Source organism: Psammomys obesus, unplaced genomic scaffold (genome assembly GCF_907164565.1).
Source record: "Psammomys obesus unplaced genomic scaffold, mPsaObe1.curated_primary_1811, whole genome shotgun sequence".
Classification (NCBI taxonomy): Eukaryota; Metazoa; Chordata; class Mammalia; order Rodentia; family Muridae; genus Psammomys; species Psammomys obesus.
The window spans coordinates 29,090,418-29,113,732 of record NW_026587216.1 but is presented as its reverse complement, the minus strand read 5'-3'; the positions used below and the strand labels follow the sequence as shown (position 1 = coordinate 29,113,732).

Sequence of the window (23,315 nt, the reverse complement as noted above, 5' to 3'; positions counted from 1 at the left end):
CTGTGACACAGGTGATCTTCACCCCAGGCCCCTGCCTGCCAACTCCTCCGAAAGCACCTCCAACAGTAAACTGCACTCCCTATCCTGTGCTCCATTCCCTGCCCCACAACTCTGCCTGCCCTTCCCAGAGGCCTGTGGTTACACACGAAGAAAAATGGCTCCCCATCTCATAACTTCTCAGCTTGGGGTGGGCCTCCGTTGCTCCCTGCTCTATTCACGATTCAGTGCTGACAGGGTCTAGACTGTGCAGGGAAGTGCAGCGGCTGTGGGCTCGTGACTTTATTGAAACATCTGTCTGACTTTTTATAGGTGTAAACAGTGCACTAAAGTGAGATGAATGTGCAAATAATGTTAGTCTTTGAGAGATTACGTATTTATTAAGAAATACAGTTGTAAAAAAAAAAAAGAAATACAGTTGTTTCTATTTCAAATAAGAACCAAGTAATTAAATGCCATTGGTAGCCTAGATCTTGATCAAGGGCATGGAGGTTGATTGAAGGGCAATCCTCAACTAATTTGCATACTTCTTGAAACAAAGGAATTTGAAAACATTTCCTTCCCCTCCTATAATCAAATAAGACTCTAAAGGGATATAAAGTGGATTTTCTTCTCATACCAAAGTAGGCTGTGTCCTAATTTTCTATTGTTACAAAGTGCCAAATTGCATGAAAAGATCCTTTAACGTCCACAGATCCTTCCAGTGTAAACAGTTCCTTTTGCCAAGCTGCCTTTAGGTCAGCCCCGGCTTTCTCCGGGTTGGCAGAGCAGACTCGCGTTTCTCTCAAGGGCATTTCTTTAGCAGATGCATGGTGATATTCTTCACAGCCAGCATGGTCTCTATGCACGTGGGTTTTATGAGCATCTCCGGCAATAAGAATCCAAAATGCCCAGTGTCTCGAAGTTCAAAAGCAAATGCATAGGGTATTCCGTTTTTATAAGCCCAATCCATCGAGTTCCCAGAGCTTACGTCTAAGAGGCAAAAAGAAAGATGTGCTTCACTAAAGGGTATGTGTTAATTTTCACACACACACACACACACACACACACACACACACACACGCTTGTGGGCATATAAAATACATGTTCACTAAACTCTATCAAATTCTTCCAAAAAAAAATCTCTTTAGTAAGAATGGTTTAAGACAGATGGCTAAGCAGGTAAACCTGCTGCTGTGAAGGACTTGAGTGGAACCCATGTGAAGATGAAAGGACAGAAGTGACTCCACGTGGTCTGACCTCTGACCCCTACATGCATGCTGCCTCATACATAGTAATAACAGACACAAATTAAAAGACGGCATTAACAGTAGTTCTTCGGCATCTGGCTCACAGATCTTACAAATTATGCTTGCTGTCACCTTTGAGTACCTGGTCTAAGCATTAATGCTATGTCAGTGTAACGGCCTCCAAGTTTCTCAACCTCAGTTTCCATAACATTTCTCTTCACCCTTGCTTTGTTTTCTTCATTCACCAGGAAGTACACTACACTGAGAGCCCTTTGTTGTTCTTATAGCTTGGTTGTTCCCTTTCAAGGTCTGGGGAACTGGAAGTCTGTCTCCTGAAGCCCCCTTGTCTCCTCCACTTCCTCTGTTCTCTCACTCCTGTTGAGCACCCTTCCTGCCTTCAGCCTTTAGTTTTCTGACCTCCCCCTCCCCCCCCCCCCCTCACTATGCTTTCATTTCTCTTGGCCATGGCTGATTATCTCACTAAAATTTCCCCCAGATCTTCCCAGTGCCTTCCCCTGTCTGTACTCTGCTGTAGCTTCTCCAGTGATCAACCTACCACCAGTTTCTCTGACTCAGTCCAGGGAAGGGCACCACAGAGAGAGAGAGAGAGAGAGAGAGAGAGAGAGAGAGAGAGAGAGAGTCTTTGTAGGGGAGTGGCTTGTGTGTGTGCATTGTCTAATCACAGGTGATGCTCTGTGCTGTCATAGCCTGACATTTCCTGGACTTTGTCATTCTCAGTTTATCCTGCCCCCATTTTATCTCTGTCCCCAAAATGGTTCTGCATCATCTCCTCTGCTGACACCGGAACCCCAAGCTTTCCCTTTTCAGCTGCTCTCTCTCTCTCTCTCTCTCTCTCTCTCTCTCTTTCTCTGTCTCTACCATGTGATACTGCCTTGTCTGTATTGTGGATCTCTTCCAAGTCCTTGTGTCACTCACGGATTTTCACACCTTACCTCTGCATTGGCTAAAATGCTCAGGGACCCCTCCTCTTCATAATATTGCCATGCACCGCTGGTTAGCACACCCCCCCCCCCAACCGCTCCTCATTTTGTTTTAGAAGTCAAGGGAATTGAAAGACAGCTCCACTCTCAAACACTATCAGTCTCGTTCTTGTCTCTTTTGTGTGGTGATCTTTGTTCGTGAAGGTCACCAATGACAACATATCTACTCTCCTTTTCTGTTTTGTTTTTTTTTTCCTCTCCCCTCAGATACTACTGTTAGCCTCTCCGGAGCACTTAACATAGCTAACAATCCGTTCTGGCTACTCTTCCCTCTGGCTCTGCAACTCTGGCCGCGCATGCTGTGGCTTTTCAGGTAAGAACTGAAAACACAGGCACTGATGAAGATGCCCTGCCTATGCGCCAGACATCCAGTTCCACCTGCTGCACAGGGTTGCTGCGAAAATGAAATGAAATAGTAAATCACTTGAAAGCACTGAGGATGTATTAGTTACTATTATCTTACTTATTTACACCCCAAAGTGCCTAGCATATAGAATTTGGAATAAAAAGCTCCGAAGGGAATAATTTAGTAAATGAATTAATATTTCACAGGAAAATCTTGACGTGCTTTCTTCTCTGAAATATGTATGATCCCGCTTGGCATACATACGCTACTGTTACTGAATTTCCGGAACATGTTCATTTGCCCGAATGAGGCACTTTTTAAAGTGCCTGCGCGTGTGCATGTGTGTGACAGTGCACACGTTTGTGAGACAGCGCGCGTTGCCTGTGTGCCTGTGTGTACCACAGCATACATGTGGAGATAAGGGCATAACCTCACTCATTGCCTTTACCGTGTTCGAGACTGCATATGCTAGCTGGCCCACGGATTTCCGAGGTTCTCTTGTCTCTGCCTCCTACCCTGTAGTAGGCGCAGTAGCATTGTAAATGGGTACTGCTGAGTCTGGTTTTAACGTGAATTCTGAGGTTTTAAACTCTGGTCCTCATGCTTGGCACAGCAAACCCCTCACATCCCACCCCTTTGTTTTTTGATCCCACAGGGTTTATGTGTGTGGCCCTGGCCATCCTGGGACTTGCTCTGCAGACCGGGCTAGCTTTGAACTCAGAGATTTGCCTGTGTCTGTGTCCCAAGTGCTGGCCACCACCACCAGGCTTTTCTGTAAAAAAACAAACAAACAAATGCACAAACAAATACAAGTACACACAAAAACAAGACAAAACAACAACAGAACACAACCCAACAGAATCTCATTATGTAGCCCTAACCTGGCCTGAAACTTGCTCTATGGACTACAATGGCCCAGAACTCACTATCTAAACCAAGAGTTATTTGTAAATCCTCTTTCCTCTACCTCCAGAGGGTGAGGATTACAAGTATGTACCATATTGCCTGGTAGCAAGATGTTTTTTCATACAATTTCCTGGGACAAGGTCAGATGGGCTCATTACATGAATAGGATAGCCAAGCAACTCCAGCACCTTTCAGTTTCTGGTGGCTTTGGCTAAGGATAGAAAATGTGCTATGGTTTCAGTGTCCCTCTCCATAGAGCACAAACAGAAGCCAAAGTTGGAGATAGCATGTGCCAAGCATTACATCATGCTGATGTGACAGGCTCATTTCTATGGTAACAGATTGTTCTCTGTAAATGTAATTATGTGGCTATGTCTTTGTACCAAGAGGAAAAGGCTGGTAAGACTTAGAAAATAACTTAAAATTGTTCATAAAGGTATTACGTTGGTATCAGTTGGAATGTTATTTCTTGTAAATACTACTTTTTCTTTCACAATAACTATTAAAAAGCAATTCTAAAGCTAGGCAATGTAGCTGGACTGGGCCAGGATGGTAAACTTCAGGTAAGCTTTGGCTATATAGCAAGACCATGGCAGAAAGGAAGGCAGGGCAAGTAGGAGGGACAGAGGAAGGATGAATCAGAGAGAAAAGCGGAAGGGGTAGAAGAATGGAGAAAAAAAGGAGCTAGGTGGGAAGTAGAGGAAGGAGGAGAAACCATTTTAAAAGGTCAGCGTGGACCAATGATCATGAAGTATGGATTAAAACTAGTAACACTTGTGCCCTTCTCACTTTTAGCATAAACTCATTTGACTTATAAGGTCAATGAACAACTGGCCTTTGTGGAATAAAATGAGGGGTAGGACAGTAAGACTATGTAAAGAAACCATGGAGAAATTTGGCCTTATGGAGAAACATTATCAGATGCCAGTATATTTTACAGACTTACAGCCCGTGCTCGGATGCACGCACAGACATTAATGACCCATGATTTTTCACTATATCTTCCCAGTAACACTACACGGTAGAATCTGGAAGGTCATGAGAAATGATGTAATCTAATTGCTCATTTTGCATTTGAAGAAATTAAAAACCAGAATCAATCAATACCCCGGCCAGGACAATACATCTGGCCGCTTGGGACTAGAATCCACACCTTACAGTATCCAACTTATTTCCATATACTGGTTCCTTTTTATTTTATATAAAAGAAACACTTTACAATCAGTCTTCAAGAGAAAATCGAGATGCAGATGCTATATACGAAATGGCATTTCGTAACAGGAGTGGTGGAGGAAAGGGACAAAAGGGAAGCTGCTGGAGAGCTGAAACCTTTACTTCATTATCTTCCTGAGGCCATTTCCACACTTAGAGAACTTAAAAATTGCTTAAGGAGCCCATTTTGGTACTTTCCACTGTCAAGGGATCTCAATTCAACTTGCAGTCATTACTGCAGGCTTAGCATGTTCTCGGCTCAGAATTGGTTTAAATCGGTACAGCGATTTCTGTCAAGCTGTGGGAACTGATCAGGTATCAACTCTCCCCATCTTCTTTGGCTAATCTGATAGTCACAAGTTTTGCTTTAGGAAGAACACACTTTTTTTTTTTTTTTTTTAAAAGGGAAATCGTGGCACAGGATATTGGTTCAAGGGAGATGACTCTAATGCGACATGCACAGGAAACTTACACAATGTTTGGGAGGCAGGGCCGTGTCTGTATCGTATTCCATGTACCGACCGAAGTGCCTTCACGGCTTTGTGAGCTGCAAATTCCTGTGAGGGCAAAATGGAGAAATCGTGTCACTTAGATTGCTGCACTGAAACTTCTAGAGACACTGACATATTGCTTGAGCCTTATAGGTGGACAACAGAGAGAAACAGAGCTGATTCATTAGTTAACAGCTATATTTAATAATAATAATTATTATTATTATTTGTGGTGTTATGTAGTACAGTTTGCAACACACTTTGTTGTTTTGTTTTTGTTTTTAAAGTACTGAGTTGTGTATACAACAGATACTTAATCAACATTTCTCATAGAAATGTTGAAGCATAAGTCTGTAAGGATATTCAGACAATCATATTGAGCCATGAGTATAGATTTTAGTAGGTATATATACACATCTGGATGAATTAAGAAATCAACAAAGAAGGCTGACTCCCTTTATGCCATGTGGTTATTCCCACTGGGAACAAGAATGTTGATTTAATGATGCCTCCTGACTTCCGAGGATACACAGCCTCTCACAAAGCGAAGTCAAGCTGCTGATAAGACGCAGAAAGTCCAAGGTGGAATTGTCCTGTTGATGCAAAAGTCAGGGAAAAACAACAACAACATCATCACACAAACACACACACTCAACATGTTTAGCCAAATCCTAAATGTTGGCTATTCTAATAGAATAATACTGCTCTTTAAAACCTTCTCAGGTGATATCAAAGGACCAGTTTTAGCAAGGGCTTACACAGGTGTTGGATGACAAATGAGGGGAACAGAAGTAGCTGAAACGAGCACAGGCCTCTCCCATTTCAATTTGCCCGTGAATAATTTACTACTCCATCTGAAGCACCCTGGGGAACATGATAGCGTGCGGAGGGCTGAGCATCGCATCCTGGTCCTTGCTGAGCTCCTGAACGCACGCACCCAGCATTGTCTGCAGCATGGGCCACCCTCTGCGGCTACCCCAGGGCGGGGCTCCAGGCCCTGGCAGGCCATTTCACACTGACCTCACTGATGCTGACATTCTTACAGGAGCCGAAAGGAAAGAAACGTAGACATTGTCATGAGGCGTCTACGGAAAAATGTCAGTATTGTGTCGAGCGCCCTTGGCAATATCCGAGGGCAGGCTTCTCTACATGTAGACGATTACCGCATTTTGCTGCTCAGGGGGCTGGTGTTTCCATCACTTTTGCTGACTATGAAAAATGCCTTAAGAAGCAAAGCGCCACTTTGCTCATTTAGGCAAAGTGTGTGCACAGTTTTAACTGTTCTTAAATTAAGTTGGCATACAAAGTGGCGGAATTCATTGTGGATTTTTCAAGCACGTGTCATAATACTTCGTTCTCATCCACCCCTTTCCCCTGCCTTTCCTGTGTCTTTCCTCCCTCTAGACCCCTTTTCTATTTTTATGCCACTTGTATTGCATTATCCTCTCTTCCCCCTGCACTCCTTTCTTACGAGCTCTTCTTCCTTGGCATGGTCCTCTTCAAGTTTGATGACAAGGGTACACACCCAAACCCGCCCTCTCCCCATGCCCCCCCCCCCGAGAGATTTTTAGATCAAGGTTATTCATATAAGAGAAAATGGGAGGTATTTGTCTTTCTGAGTTGGTTTATTTTGTACCATAATGATTTATACCTTTATCCATTTTTTTTCCATGCAAATGTCATGATTTTTTTCTTTATAGATGAATGAATTTCCATTATGTATATGGACCACATTTTCTTCATTCATCTGTTGGTGGGCGTCTAGGCTGGTTCCATCCACTGGCTATTGTGAACAGAGCATCAATGAACACGGATGTTGACTTATGGCTAACAATAGTATAGCTGGCTATTGTGGTCGTTCTATTTTGAGTTTTGGGGGAACCTCCACATGGGCTTCCACAGCATCTTATGACAGTTTTTGGATCCACCAACAGAGCACAAGGGTTAGTCTTTGCCACATCCTTACCAGCATTTATTGTTGCTTTTCTTGATAACAGTCATTCGGACTGGGTGACTTAGACTCTCAAGGCAATTTTAATTTGCATTTGCCTCATGTTGAATACTTCTTCATATATTTATTGGTCACTTGTATTTTTTGAGACATACTCGATTCATTCGACCACTTATTTATGGGGATGTTTTTTTTTTTTTAGAAGTGTTTGGGTTTTGTAGGTCTATGAGTATCCTAGACAAGCAGTTCCAAACTGGTATTTAGTTTGCAAAGACTTTTCCCTATTTTGTAGGCTCCTTCACCCTGCTGACTGTTTCCTTTGCTGTGTAGAAAGTTTCTAATTTCATGTAACCCCCTTACCAGTTTAGGGAATTACTTCTTATGCTATTGGAGTCCCCCCCCCCCACCCCCCAGATAATCCTTGTCTTTATCTTATGCCTATGTTTTCCTCAAAACTTTCCATTTTGGCCTTTGATCCATTTTTATTTTATTTTTGGGCAAGGTGAAAGGGTTTAGTAATTTCATTCTTCTGCCCATGGTTATTCCAATTGCCCTGCATAGTTTGCTGAGGAGGCTGTATTCATGCCAGTGAATGTTTTTTGTAACCTTTTAAAACAAGTATGTTGCTTGTGTGATTTGTGTGATGTCTTAGTTAGGGTTTCTATTGCAGTGAAGAGACACCACAGCAACTCTTATAAAGGAAAACATTTAATTGGAGCTGGTTTATGGATTCAGAGCTTTAGTCTATTATGGTCATGGCAGGAAGCATGGCAGCATGCGGGCAGACGTGATGATGGAGGAGCTTCAAGCAGAGAGTTCTACATCCTGAACCATAGGTAGCAGGAAGAAAGGGTGAACCACTGGGCCTGGCTTGAGTTTCTGAAACCTCAAAGCCACACATCCTGTACTCCCTCTGGCGACACATTTCCTCCAACAAGACCACACCTACTTCAACAAGGGCACAGCTCCCAGTAGTGGCTCTCTCTATGGGCTTATGGGGGCTGTTTATAGTCAAACCACCACGTGTGGATTTTTATCTTTTTATTTTTTGGTGTGCCCTCTATTTTACTCTGTTGTTCTACATGTCTATTTTTATGCTAGTACCATGCTGTTTTTGCTAACTGTGCCTCTGTAATATAACTTGAGATGAGGTGTTAACGGTTCCCCTACCGTTACTTTTTCTGTTTTGGGTATTTTGGTTCTTTGCTCTTAGATATGAATTTTAAGATTTTCCTTTTCTTTTTCTATTTTTTGGATGCTGCTTTTAGACTTTTAAAAACATTTTAAATAAATAACATTATTTTATTTTTTTGCTTTATGTGTATGCGTGTTTCTTGTTTCTTCACGTATGTCATCGCATCACATGGATGCATGGTGCCTGTGGAGGCCAGAAGAGGGTACCAGAAATCCCTGGAACTGGAGTTATAGGTGGTTGTAAGCTACCATTTGGGTCTCTAGAGGAGCAGCCAGGGATCCTAACTGCTGAGTCATCTCTCCAGTCCCCATGTTACTGAAATTTTGATGAGGATTGTATTAGCTCTGTACATCACTTTTACTAATACAAGGCATTTTCATAACTTTAATTCTATCCTTCCATGAGCATGAGAAGTATTTGATCTCCTTGTGTCTTCTTCAATACAGAAGAAACAAAGTTAAATAAAAGGGAAAAGAAGAACAGTGGGGAATATTGTGGAGAGAAAAAAGCAAGAAATTTAAAAAAACAAACAAAAGATTTCTCAAGGAAGGAGTTCAAAATGTACAAATGGATCCATTTACGAAGTGGGGCTTAAAGAAGGAAGGCTTTTATTTTAAAATAAGAGTGAGCGTGATAAAGTAAAAATGTTACTTAAAGGTAGAGTAAAAAGAACAAAGGGGAAGGGCAAACACAGGCAAGAGAAGAGAACAGCATGAAATGATTACTCTATAGCAAATATATATATATATATATGCAAGATTAGGTGCTTGTATGAAAAGAAATAAAACATAAAAAGAAAAAAATTAAATGTCACAGTAAAAGTACTGCTAAAAGTGTATGCTTAGAAAAGAGGCAAAAGGTGGTAAAAATGAAGCCCTTGCAGACTGCCAGTTCAACCTACCAGGGGACCTGCCAGAGGACCTTGTGTGTTCTTGTTTTCTTGAGCATTCTTGCTAGTGTTGAGTATGTACTGGACTGGGCCTGACCTCCTCTGGGGCTGTCTGCAGTTAAGATTGTATGCTGTGTGCTGAGCAGACTTTCTCTCCCTTCTGGGATTCCCTTACCACATTACTCACTGGGGAACCTAATGTTCTTGCATGCAGAACTTTCTCCCTGGGAGGGACAAGGGGGAGGAAGCAGTCACAGCAGGGAGCTATGCAGACATTGTCTGAGTGTGTGCTCCACAGCTGCCTCCCAGGGTTTTCTGTCACCTGGGGGACATGGAGAGTTAAATTGGATCTCCCTGATTTTGGATTGTTCCCTGCTCTCAGGCCCTCAGCAGGATAGCTCAGTTTTAGAATGGGGCCCAGTCCGTCCCCTCTGAATCACACAGAATCACGGAACAGAATTCCTTTCTGCTGTACACATTTCCACCAAGGCATCACTGTATCATCAAAGTCTATAGCTGGATTTGAGGCTTGTGAGGGCTATGGGCTTTGTCTGGCGGAAACCCCCAGTCTCTTCACCAGCGCTGCCTGGCTGTCCTTTCAGATGGGGCTCTATACACCACCTCCCTTCTGTATCCCCTGCTCCCACTAGAATTATGTTTTCCTTGGTGTTTTTCTTTTTCTTGTGTCACCATCCTTCTCTCTGCACTTACCCAGGATACTATCATGACCTGTGAGAATTGTAATCTCTTTAGAATGGAGTATACTTTTCTTACATTGACTCTTGTCTTTGACTAGGTCAAATGGAGGCAGCTTCTGGGCCGCCATTTTACCTGGAAGTCTCTCTGAGTTAATTGTTCTTCTGGTGTTTTGGTGCACAAACTGTGCTGGTAAGTGGATTAGGTATGTTCTGTTCACTGAGAGTGGCCATTTCATCTTTCCCCCTTAAGAATTGTTCTCAGGGCTGTACATTTAGTCATAAGGAATTACTCCATTCCCCAATTGTCTCCTCTTTTCAATTGACCAGAAGGACTTTTGGACTTCAGCTAAGCAAGAAGCACATTTTCATGAAAGTATTTCCATTTGAAGTAGTTTAATGAATGACTTTAAAAGGTTTGTAGAAACTCTTACATATTGGTGGAATATTTTAAAAATTTTTAATGGGATGTGATGATTTCTGATTAATATTCTGGGATTGCTGGGTTTCTAAAAAAAATTTCATTTTAGTTTTAGTGATCTAGTTTATGTTGAACCCATTCAACATATTTCTCTCTTCCTATCCCTCCCCCATCCCATATATTTTGGTATTATGTGTATGTGTGTGAAGTATGTTAGTGCATGTGCACCCCCCCCCTTCTGTGTGTGTATTTGAAGCCAGAGAAGGTGTTGGAGCCTTCCTCTACTACTTTGCTACAGTTCTTTGAAGCAGGGTCTCTCCCCAGCTGGAAACTCAGTTGTTTTTTGGATAGGTTGGTAGCCAGCATGCCCAGCAATTCTCTTATTTCTGTCTCCCAAGGTGCTGAGGTTACAGATGTATGTAAGGCCACACTTGGCTTGTCGCACGCACACAGGGGTCTGAACTCAGGTCCAGCAAACACCCTTCACCCCTAAGCCATCATCTTGACAGTCTCCACGGCGGATTTCAAAACAGTGATGTGTGGGTTGAAGGATGAATTGCTCTGGGTGGGAGTGGGGTGCAGTTCTGTGCATTTTGGCGTGTTTAACAACAACCTTGCATCCCTCATCCCTACTGCAGCCGTCTAAGAGAGGGAGCTGAATTATGAATGAGCAATGATCCGGCTGATTGTGCCATGTTAAGGGAAACAAATACCGATAAATAATGGGCTCTGAAATCGTCTGGTTAGTGAGCACGTGGTGGGGCTAGGAGGAGGCATGGCAGCTCCGGCCTCTACTGAGCCTTGCGTTATGCACACTTTCCCTTTGGCTATTCCCAGGGTGTGTGTTTGACATGTTGATAACAGTAAAGCATTTCTCTGGGATCTGAGTCGTTCCAGTAAATTATGGAAACTGGGATGTGGGGGTAGGGGGGAGAAGTGCGAACCTCGGACTCCAGTTACACACAAGCGTGGCATTCTCCCGCTTGAAGTTGGTATCTGGAGTGGATGCCATCTCGTGGGACTGCATTCCTACCCTGTGGAATCTGATCAATCCTCGGAGAAGTTATTGTCGGAGCTCAGCTGAATTGGCCACTTGGTTGGTGTTGGAGAAATGAAAGGCATCTCACATTTAGAATCAGGAAATGAAGGAGAAAGAACAACCAGAAACCTTAAGTTTATAGCTCAGTAAATGATCACAAACGGAACACATGCCGTGACCTTTTGGGCCAAGGGAGAGAGTAACAGCAATGATCCAAAGCTCCCCATGCTCTCCCCCGATCACTCCCCTTCTCTTCCCCAAAGGTAACTATTTCATCTTCTAACACTATTTATTAGTTTTCCTGTGTTTTGAACTTTATAGGCCTTCTGATGCTATAGGCTCTGAAATGGCTCCCTTCATGGTGAAATATGTCCTGTAGGGAGTAGCTTGTTGCATCTGTGAGATAAGGAGAAAAAAACCTTGTCTTTTTTGCCTTTGTTCAATCTAGCCCTGAAATTCTGTTTGTCCTTAGCACTAATGCGTCAGCCATGCACCCAGAGTCTTAGAAGCATTACGCAAACAGCACTTATAAATTAAACCTTGCTTTTAATTAATGAGTCAGACTATAATTTATGCATGATTATTGACCCAATAAAGTTAATTACAGCCCCGCATATGTGACCAAAGCTGTAATATTAATCAAATCCATTCTGACCTTTTCTGTGTAACCCATGGTAAGTACGTAAAATCGGTTTGAAATGATTGCATTTGGGAATGCAGTTAAAAGGACAGCAGTTAAAAGGAATAATCCTGGAGCTAGACTTGGGGCCACGCCTAGGCCACAACCCTGAGAATTGTTAGCCTAGCTGCTTAATCTTCCGAGCCTCGGTTTTCTCGTCTGTCAAATGGAACCAAGAAAATTTATAAGGACTAGATAAGTTAATTAACATAAAATACTTCAATAAACATGTCTGCTACTGTCTCTAGTACTCAGAATCACAGCCTTAGGAAGAAAAGCATGAGGCCTGATACCCACATAGAAGAACACGTACTTACCACGCAGCTAAAATTGGGGATTGTTGCGTGTTTGTAAGAATAGGGATACAGCAACATCTGAGCATAGGCGTGAAAGGACAGGTAGGCCCTAATGCGCTTCCTGTGTTTCCGAAGGAAGTCAGCCACAGCCTTCACTTCCGGCTCCGATTCTGGGAAAGGACCACAGTATGTATCATCACAAGGGTGTGCGGAGGCCCCTTCATCTGCAAGTCAGAAGAGAAAACGGGGTCGGTGTTCAGGCGGGGAAGAAGGCAGAAACACCAACAGGCGTTGTTCAAAAAAAAAAAAAAAAACCTGGCGACGTTATTGAGTAATAATACAATTTCTCATTTGCAGAAATCAATAAGGAAAACTCTGGGCTGACTCAAGCCTTTGCACTACAGTGGGCCCGAACGGGGGCCAGACGCTGGTTGTTTAGAGCTCCGAGGAACACTCTGAGTGAACATCTCGTCACTGCTGTTTCTCCTGGAGAAACAGCTCTGCACAACCCCCCTAGGATTCTCATTTATATGCCCCGCAACAGCTGTACTGTCTTTTCATAATATTGAACACACATGTAATTAATGTTCAATATTTACCCACTTAACATTCAGCCAGCGTGCACACTGCTCTGGAAGCCCGAGAGACAGTGGAAGCAACGCAGAAAAAACTCTGCTCTGTTGGAACCTATGTCCTGCCTGGGTGCTTTGCTGGGCTCTTTCCTCTTGCTGGATACCGAGCGGCTAGGACAGTTGTATGAGAAGTGTTTATTAAAGAACTCGGCGTCAAATCAAAAGAAAAGGGCAGACATTTGGAAAAGTGTCTGATAATACACAGATATTGATAGAATAAGATTATAAATATAGGACGCAACACACGCCTATTCAAAATCTATTATAGTTTTAGATGATAGATGTCCACACTGATTTCTAAAAACCCAGGGTAGGTCTCATCTTGCAGATCCACTTGTGTGAAGAAAAACCTTTTAAACTAAATTTTATTTATTTATTTATTTATTTATTTGTTTGTTTGCTTATTATTCTTTCGAGACAGGGTCTCATGTGATCCAGGCTGCCATTAGCTCCTAAGTTTCCTTCGTCAGCTGTCCTTGGGCACCAGGATTACAGGTGTGAGCCACCATGCTTGGCTCAAATTTTAAATTTTTAAAACTTTTTTTCAAAAACTATTTTGTACAGAGTAGACTTATCAAGAAGTTTATGGCGGGGATGGCAAAGCTAAGGAACACTATCATGACCACAAAGCATGGCTGTTCTGAGAGATTTGGGCTATAATCATATTTTTTGAGTTTATTTTACATCGGTGTCCATTATCATTCCCCTACTTCTAGAAAACAATACCAGCCTCTTCAATCACTTAACTCATGGCTGGAATGCACACGGTTGAACCTATCAGTGAGCTGGTTTGAAGCATTTACAGAAGGTAACAGAATGGGATAAAAGGCTAGAAAAATGAGTCAGAAATAAAAGAATATGAGAAGTAGAATAAATATCAATGTGATCAATAGGGGACCCAGAAGGACAGAAAAATAAACATTTGAATAACCGGTAATTAAAATTTCTCCACAATGAAGGGAAAATCAAATAGGCATTATTCATTAGACAGAAGACTTAAGGGGGAAAATATCAACACTTGGACACGGTAAGGTCTAAAGAAAGAAAGTCATTCCAGAGAAAAAGACGGGCTCTTTAGAAAGAACAAGAGTCAAATTAACATTTGGCTTTTTAAATACTTACTTTCTTTTTTTTCCTGTGTAAGAGTGTCTGTCTGCGTGTGTGTGTACCAAGTATACGCCAAGTACCAGAGGAAGCCACAAAGGTCTTGTTAGAGCCGCTGGAACTGAACTTAAAGATCACTGTAAGCTGCTGTGTGGGCGCTTAAAACTCAACCTGGTTTTCCTCACTTCAGCAGCAAAGCGCTCTTAACCGTTAGCCGTCTCTCCAGCCTTGACATCTGAGTTCTTAACAGTAGCATCAGAGCTCTTGTATCTAATTACGTCTATTTTTTTTTTTTTTTTAGCACTTACATCATCACCCCTGAACTATGTCCTTAGCCTTTGTTTTTTGAATGGAGTTTTGGCATATAAACAAGCTTGTTCTCAAATTCTTGATCCTCCTGCCCCCTCCCCAAGGGCTGTACCACCTCATTTGGCTTCAAAATTTTGTTTTTGTGTTGACAAGGAAATTTGAATCTTGCCTTTTTTTTTTTTTTTTAATCTAACTGTATACTGATACACTCTGAAAAATTCCTGGAGAAAATGTTTTAACAAAATGATACGATAAAAGTTACCTTTTTAAAAGTGTACAATTCAGTTGTTTTAAAGATAATTATAGAGCCACATAGCCATCACTAATTCTAGAACATTTCACATTATTCCAAAAGTGTTACTTCATTAATGTGTATAGGTAATGTATATTAGTAAAAAATTTATAAATTCAACAATAAGAAAATTTTCTAAAACATTTCAGGAAAAGCAGACTGGTGGTAGATGGAGCGTGGCAGTCAGAGGGAGTAAAAGCATGCTGAAATCTTGTATCATTATTTTTCAGTTTTTCTATTAGCATGTATTATACACAATAGTGGATTTTATTATGACATGCTGATCCCATTTGTCTTCCCAGCTCCAACTTAGTTTCCCTCTATGTCTTTCTTTCTTTTGTGTGTGTGAACCATTAAGTCTAATTAAAGTTACATGGAGGAGCACAGACAACTTATGAACCACTGAAGAAAATGCCTCTGCCTCCCTCAGCAACCACGAACTGCCAATACCAGCTCATCCCTGACCCCACTCCCAGCAACAGTTAGGAACATAAGTTGGTAATTAACAGGAGTCACTGTTAAAGGAGAAAACAGTGGAGAACAGGGCAGGAATAAGATAGCAGAAAGGCAGGATTGATTACAAAGATGTTTTTCCTATAGAAAAATAAAACCCAGCAATACCATGTCTACACAATCCAGCTGTAGCAGAAACAGCGGGTGTCTATGTCAGGTACTGCCTCGGCAGTGTAGGCTGCAAGGCTTCAAGTTGCTGGTTTAGAACAATGGAAACGATACTGTTGCGGTTTTTGAGATTAGCAGTGTAAAACCAAGGTGTCTGAGGCACGGCCCTCTCCCTGGATGCTCTAGGAAAGTGGCCTTCCTTTTCACTTACAGCTTCTCCCGGCCCCTGCCTTCCTCTGATTGCTTCAGTTTTTGTCTCTTCCTTCATGTGCTCTTTATTATAGTTTGAATATAAAATATCTCCCACGGGCTCATGTGTCGACTGTTTGCTTCCTAGTTGGTGGCACTGTTTTGGGAGGTTTTGGAAATTTTAGGAGGAAATAGATCCTTGGGATACGTTGTCCCTAGCCCCTGCCCCTCTCCTCCTTGTCTGCTATGAATATGCTCCCTTAACATGTACTGTCTGGCATGATGTTTTGTCTAAAGTGCACAGGGCCATGCCACCATGAATCTGAACCCTGTGAAATCCAGAACCAACATAAATCCTCCTACCTGAAGTTGTTCACAGCACTGGGCTAAGGCATTTTGTTACAGCACCGAGACAGTCTTTCTGTGTGATTCTCTGTGTCATTTCTTCTCAGTAGGTTTAGAGCTCACTCTACTATACAATACCTCAGCTCACCAAGTTATTTCTGCAAATACCCTGATTCCAAACACATGTCTATAGAGATATTCCAGGTTCTCGTGAATTTTAAGAGTGTTCTGAGGGTCACAGTGCTTGCTGCAAAATATCACAGCAGGAAGAGTGGCTGGCAGTGAAGCCAGAGAGGAGTGAAAGAGAGAAGAGAGGGAGATGGAGGGAAGGAGGAAGGGGGTGGGAGAGGGATCACACACACACATACACTCATGCACGCACACATACACACACACACACAGACACACACACACAGAAGCCAGCTAGAGACAAAACACCTTCAAAGATCTGTCTCCAGTGACTTCCTCCAGATGGGTACCAGGTTCTAAAATTCCCGTAACTTCTCCCAAACTAGGTCTTCTGTAAAACACTTCCCTAGAGACATTCTTCGTGTCTACTGTTCAAGCAGAGGAGACTGGAAGAAACTAGAACAAAACCAACTTTAAAAGTACAGCAGTGTAAGGACGACGTGGTGGCGCACGCCTGCAATCCCAGCGCTCAGAGAGGCAGAGGCAGGTGGATCTCTGTGAGCTTGAGGCCAGCCTGGTCTACAGAGTGAGACGAGGACAGAGAGAGCTCCATGGGAAAGCTACACAGAAAAACCTGTCTTGAAAAAAAAAAAAAAAAAAAAAAAGAACAAAAGCTAAAAACAAAAGCAATAGTGTCGTTTTATTTTCATTATTGTTTCTTACGAGACTACTTCATAGAAAATTAGATATTATGAATATTATCAAGCAGTCCCTTACTATGATATTATGAAGAAAATCTTAATTATCTACAATCAATCATATCAGACAGTGTTTATGAGTGTGATGACAGTATTATAAAGAGGCCACTTCTTCCCTGTTTACCCTTTCCGTCCTGTAAAATCCCAACAAAAAAAATTTATCATCGGGAGTTTTGGAGAAAATAGCCAATACAATCCAATTGAAAAAAAGTTTACTTTATTACTTTAGGTTTTTAAAATAAAATTTATGGAGAAGTTATTTGCATGATGTATCAACCAACACTGTGGCCAGGGTCTCTCTCATGGTAGGTACCTGCTCTCCTGCTGAGCCACACCCTTAGCTTTTTTTTTTTTTTTTTTTTTTTTTTTGAGGAGGAATCCTGTGAAGTTATTCAGGCATGCCTTGAACCCTGTGAGGGAGGCCTGACTTCTTGACCCACACTCCCAGGTAGTTGGGCTTACAGGGCTATACCACCAGGCCCCAGTCTTCTTTTCTCCAAATGAGTAAATTTGTTCCTGGGTCTTTGGACACAAGCCTTAGAATAAGGGTTGTGACCTCTCGGTCTGCTTCAGTATACTACCTAGGGATAGATGGTACGAACTATATTTACGGAATGAAGTTCACCCAAAAGAGCTGCGTTCACATTGCCTTATGAACAATGGAGTGCTCTCACAAAATTAGCTGAAAATTCTTTCGGCTAATAGGACTGAAAACCTGACAAGTAAGTTCATTTTAATTTGTTGGCAAACTAAAATAGAAATATCTTCCTCACTGTTAGCTTAGATTTCACCCACATCTACGTTTATAACTGCTAGATGCTTAAGATACAATCTTCATTACTTTCTCAGTTTCAAATAGCGCTTCCTGCTTCATCACTGAATAAAGTTATTTTGTTAATGAAGAAATAATTTTGTCTTAAGTTCAGGAATTTGAAGGGATTTTTTTGAATTAAAAATTTATAGAAGAAAACAGGGTTTTTTAAAAAAAGGAACTGTATCTGGTGAGATGGCTTAGTGGCTGGAGGCATTTACACAGATTTGATAATCTAACAAACTCTAATTAAAAAAAATAGTTTTAGAGGCTGGAGAGACGGCTCAGTTGTTAAGAACACTGGCTGCTTTTCTAAAGCACCCAGTTTAATTCCCAGCACCCACGTGGTGGCTTACAACCATCTGTAACTTTAATTCCAGGGGATCTGAGGTCATCTTCTGGCCTCTGAAGGCACCAGGCACACTCGTGGTGCCCAGACATACATGCAGGCAAAACACCCATACACACGAACTAAAATTTACAAGTACATAAAATAGTTCAAAGTTTATTATAATAAACTTTACAAGTAAATAAGTAGTTTAAAGTTTATTGATGTCATGCATCCGTTCCTTGTTTTCCTTTTTCTTTTCTTAAAGGCTAGGTCTCATTCTCCAGCCCAGGGTGGACTCCAGCCTCCAGCACAAAGCATCATAACCAGCTTGAAAGTTATTTATATCGACACATAAGTTCGGGTATTCACAGAGTGCACTGTAATGACTGGAGACACATATTGAATGCGCAGTGGTCAAAATAGGGTAATTACCATTTCTATTTCAAGCATTAATCATTTTTTTGTGTTCGGAACCTAGAAGCTCCCATTTTACAATGATTTACAAAATATATAATAAGCTACAATAAACTACTCACTCTACTGTGCTAGAGAAGAATGAAACACTTTTTTTTCTTACCTGACATGTTTTGGTACTCATTATCCAGCTTCACTGCTCTGTCCTTTCTAGCTTCTGGTAATCAGGACTTAATTCTTTTCTTTGAGATCAATAGTTTTAGTTTCACATATGAGTGACAATGTGCAGTGTTTTGTTTTGTTTTTTTATTGTTCACCTGGCTTACTCTATTAATGTATCATTGAGAAAAACACTACAATTTTGTAAAATACCTAGGAAGACCTCAGTAGGGCAGAGGCCAGGGGCTTATCTTAATGGGCATCAAAATGAGCTGTTAGGTATATTAACAGAAATGACGCTGAGTCAGGAATAGGCTCGTAGACTAATGGGGCACAATATATAGGAATCTGGTACCCTCATGTAGGGCAGTATCAGAAATCACTATGGGAATGGTTGCCTGGTCAAGGATGTTGCGAAAACCAGCTCATTATATAGAGCAAACTCTGGTGAGTCCTCACTGCATAGATACACAAAAGTAAAATTTCTGCTTTAATAATGTAAGTATGAAAAAAAATCGTGATAATGAAGCAAGAACCAACCACAAGGGTCTGGTCACTGTTAGAGGGGTGCTTTCTCCAGCTCCCACCCTTCAGGCTTCTGCAGAAGCTTACTGAGCGCGGAGATGGTCTTGAGCACCTGTGTTTTGTTGGTGAAGACTATATTGCACAGTGACAGGTGAGGTGGTGGTGGCTTTGAGCATGTGTCTGATGATCCAGAGAGATGGCTCAGCAAATAAAAGCCATATAGAGTGCCTGTATCATTGAGATGGCAAGTGATGATATTTAGAAAAAAAAATACTGGAAAGAATAGAGGAAAACAATTTTTTTTTCTGAGAAAATAATAGATGGTAGAAAATAGCTTTACCAAATTCCCTTTAAATTACTTTTAAAGGTATATCTTAGTTAGGTTTGAAGCTAGGGATAAGAAGCAAAGATCCAGCGTGAATGTTCAGGAAAGCCTTCACGGAGACATTGTTTCTTGGAAGAGGGAGTCTAGAAGGACAGATTTGTGGTAGAGCATTGTTTGAGGTAGTAAAATAAATAAGTCAACGGCTGTACAAAGGCAAGACACAACTAGTCCTAGCATTCAACACAAAATGTGAGTCAGGCAGTATTGATGGATGAGCCTACAGAAGTAGTTAGGGCCAGTTCACAGACCATTTTCCATGTCTGCAAAGGAGCCTGTTGTACCCTACAACTAGGAAAGAACTTCAGAGGTTAAAAATGCACCGTTCTTTTAAAATGAGGATAAGATGTAGGAAAACCAGCTTAAGTGCTATAGCAGTGTCCAGGTGCTTTCCAAAATCGGAAATAAAATATAAAAACATGAATATATTCTTTTTCTTCTAAAAATTATCATTATTATTTACAATTGATTCACTTTGTATCCCAGCTGTAGCCCCCTCTCTCATCTCCTCCCGGTTCCGCCCTCCCTCCCTCTTCTTCCTCTATTCCTCTTCCCTAGTCCACTATAGGGGAAGGCCTCCTCCTGTACTCTCACCCTAGCCTATCAGGTCCCATCAGGACTGCCTGGATCCTCTTCCTCTGTGGGCTGGCTAAGTTGTTCCACCAGGGAGAAGCGATCAGGGAGTCTTTGATGTTTTTCCTAACCAGAATTTTACAATCTGTAGTCTCAATAGTAAAAATCCCTTTCCCTAAGACTAGCCATTGGAGACTTCATTCAATAAACAGGCAGAAAACGATTATTTAGTAGAAAGAAAGAAAATGGGAAATTGTATGAATAAAGTGGTTGAAATATCTAGGGAGAATGTTCTAAAAAATGACAGCAACTTGCTTGGCTGATAAAATGCTAATGGCTTAGCCACGTTTCATTTCTATAATATATCAACTGTATACATTTAGAAATATTAGAAAAACGGGGCTGGAGAGAGGGCTCAGTAGCTAAGAGTGCTTGCTGATTTTACAGAGGCATCGAGGTCTGTACCTAGCACCCAATTAGCGTGGCTCACAACTCCAGCCCCAGGGGATCTGCTGCCCTCTTTTGGTCTCTGCGGATAACACACTCTCTCCCTCAACTTCTCTTTTCACACCGTTCTTTGTAGACTGTTCTGGGTTGTTGGAATTCTTTAGTTGTTCAAGTTCTTTGTATGGACTAGATACTAATCCTCTAGCAGACATGTAGTTCAAAACTTTATCCATTCCTGCAGGCTCTTTGTCCAATTTGTGTTTCTCTGTGCAGAGGCCTTTTAATTTCAAGAGGTCCTATTTGTCAGCTGCTGGCATTATTTCCTGAGTAAGGTCCTATTCAGAAAGTCCTTGTCTTTCTGAAGGTCCTTGTCTTTCTGAATACCTTGAAATAGGTATTTTTCCTATTTCATCCATAGGGAATCGGCTATTATACAGAGATTAGGGTCAAGTTTCATTCTGTAGTTGTCTTAGCTCCGTTGTTGAAGATACTAGCTTTTCTCCAATAAGTACTTTTGGTATCTTTGTCCAGTCCATTAGCATAGAAGGCTTCTCTACTTCCCAGTATCTTCTCATGTTACTTCCTTCAACTTAAAACAAGTTTTCATTGAAGAGGTTTTTCACCTCCTTGCTTAGGTTTATTGTGAGGCATTTTATTTTCATGATTGTGAGTAGATCGCGCTTGTCATTTCTTTCTCATCGTCCTTGTTCTGCTCATTACTAGTACCTAGCTACTGATTTCTGTATGTTAATTTTGCATCTTGCCTCTTTGCCAGACGTAACAGTAGGAGTTTTCTCATAAAGTCTTTAGAGTCTCTTAGGTATAGAATCATATCATCTGCAAGTGAGGATACCATGACTTCTTTCTTTCTTAATTATATTACTTTCATTTTCGTCTCTTGTCTTCTGCTCCAGCCAAGACTTCCAGCACAGGGCTGGGAGTGTGGGAATTATGTGTCATACAGTAACTCACTTGCCTTGCAAACGCAAGGACTGAATTTGATCTTCAAAAACACTTGGGAGACACCTGGTTCTGTGGTACTCACCTGTGATCTCAGAAGAGGGGGGCAGAGAGAGGAGGGTCCCTGGGGCTGACAGGACAGTTAAGCTAGCCTGATTGAGAAGTTTTAGGGCGCTGAAGAAAATGTTCTTTAAAATAGGCGGATGGTCTTCCCAGGGGTAGTACCCAAGCTCGTCTTCTGGCCTCCGCATGTACATGCACATGAGCACGCACTCTGATACATAGGAACACATGCATGTGCACATACAAAAGAGACTGTTAACCCTAACCTGAATAAAAGTGGAGGAAGTGGCTATTCTTGGCTTGTTCTTGATTTGGGGGGAAATGCTTCACAATCCCCCGTTTTAATGTTTGCCATGGGTTTGTTGTACGTAGCGTTCATGATGCTGAACTGTCTCTTCTCTTTCTAGCTCTTCACAGCTTTTTATTATGAAAAGACAGTGGACTCTGTGAAAGACCTTTTCAGGATTTATTGAGATGATAACCTTAATTTTTTTTTTTTAAGACATAGAAAGTCTCAGTCTCTAACCTAAGCCAACCTGGAACTCACTGAGCAAGCCTGGTTCGTCTGAATACTACAGTTCTCCTGCTCAGGCCTCCTGATGTCTGGGATCTGAGATACGTGCCACTATGCCAGATTTATGTTTTCATTCTCAGTGTGTGCTTTTCTTTTCAATTGTCTTTTCAAATGTCTCATACATAGAATCAGAGTGCCATTCAATTTATTCTAAAAATTACGACAAAAGGAACTTTTGGTGGTTGAACAGTTACCTAGTACATTTGATCTCCAGCACAGAAAAACAAAACAAAACAAAACAAAACAAAACAAACAACAAAAAAGCCCAAACTTTCTCACTTGTATTACAAACTGTCAACTTACCCTGAAATAGCCCACTAATTGCAGAGTGAAGTCATTAATACGGTTTACAAACATACACACACATAAGTGGATTTATATGTATTTATATACCCAGGCATACACCCATGCTTATATAGACACAATTATGTGTAATCATAAATATATGTATGTGTATGACATTTTCCACCACAATCCTTAATTACTTTCACATGGGGATTTTTTTTTAATTTTATTTTTTTCTTATTAGTTACATTTTATTAACTCTGTATCCCAGCTGTATCTCGCTCCCTCATTCCCTCCCAATGCCACCCTCCCTCCCTCATCTCCACCCTGCCCCTTTCCAAGTCCACTGATAGGGGGGGACCTCCTCCCCTTTCATCTGACCCTGTTTTATCAGGTATCTTCAGGACTGGCTGCAAAGTCCTCCTCTGTGGCCTAACAGGACTGCTCCTCCCTTGGGGGGTGGGGAGGTCAAAGAGCCAGCCATTGAGTTCCTGTTAGAAATAGTCCTTGTTCCCTTACTATGGGAAACCAATTGGTTAGTAAGCTACCACGAGCTACATCCGAGCAGAGGTTCTAGGTTATATCCATACATGGTCCTTGCTTGAATGTCAGTCTCAGAAAAGACCCTGTGCCCAGATATATTTGGTCCTTGTGGAGCTCCTATCCTCTCCACGTTATACTAACTCCCCTTCTTTCATATGATTCCTTGTACTCTGCTGAAGGTTTGGTTATGAGTCTTAGTGTCTGCTTTGAAACACTGCTAGGTAGAGTCTTTCAGATGCCTTCTGCGGTAGACTCCTGTCATACGTTCAATGCACATCCATCTGTTTTTCTAAATGAGGAATGGTAGAGAAACACTTAAAGAAATGCTCAACCTCATTAGGCATTAGGGAAATCCAAATCAAAACGACCCTGAGATTTCACCTTACACCCATCAGAATGGCCAAGATGAAAAACTCAAGTGACAACACATGCTGGAGAGGTTGTGGAGAAAGGGGAACCCTCCTCCACTGCTGGTGGGAATGTAAACTGGTACAACCACTTTGGAAGTCTATCTGGCTCTTT

At 41.6% G+C, this 23,315-nt stretch overlaps 1 protein-coding gene across 1 annotated transcript in view; it reads right to left on the bottom strand.

The window, feature by feature from the left end:
* Positions 1 to 429: 429 nt before the first annotated feature.
* Positions 430 to 23,315, bottom strand: part of Cpa6 (carboxypeptidase A6) — a 285,009-nt gene continuing 262,123 nt past the window's right edge. Inside the window, exons 9-11 of the mRNA XM_055603520.1 lie at positions 12,369 to 12,571; positions 5,164 to 5,248; positions 430 to 969 (exon numbers count right to left, since the gene is read on the bottom strand). Of these exons, the coding sequence (XP_055459495.1) occupies positions 782 to 969; positions 5,164 to 5,248; positions 12,369 to 12,571 (476 nt within the window). The 3' untranslated portion in view covers positions 430 to 781. The remainder of the gene's footprint in view (positions 970 to 5,163; positions 5,249 to 12,368; positions 12,572 to 23,315) is intronic.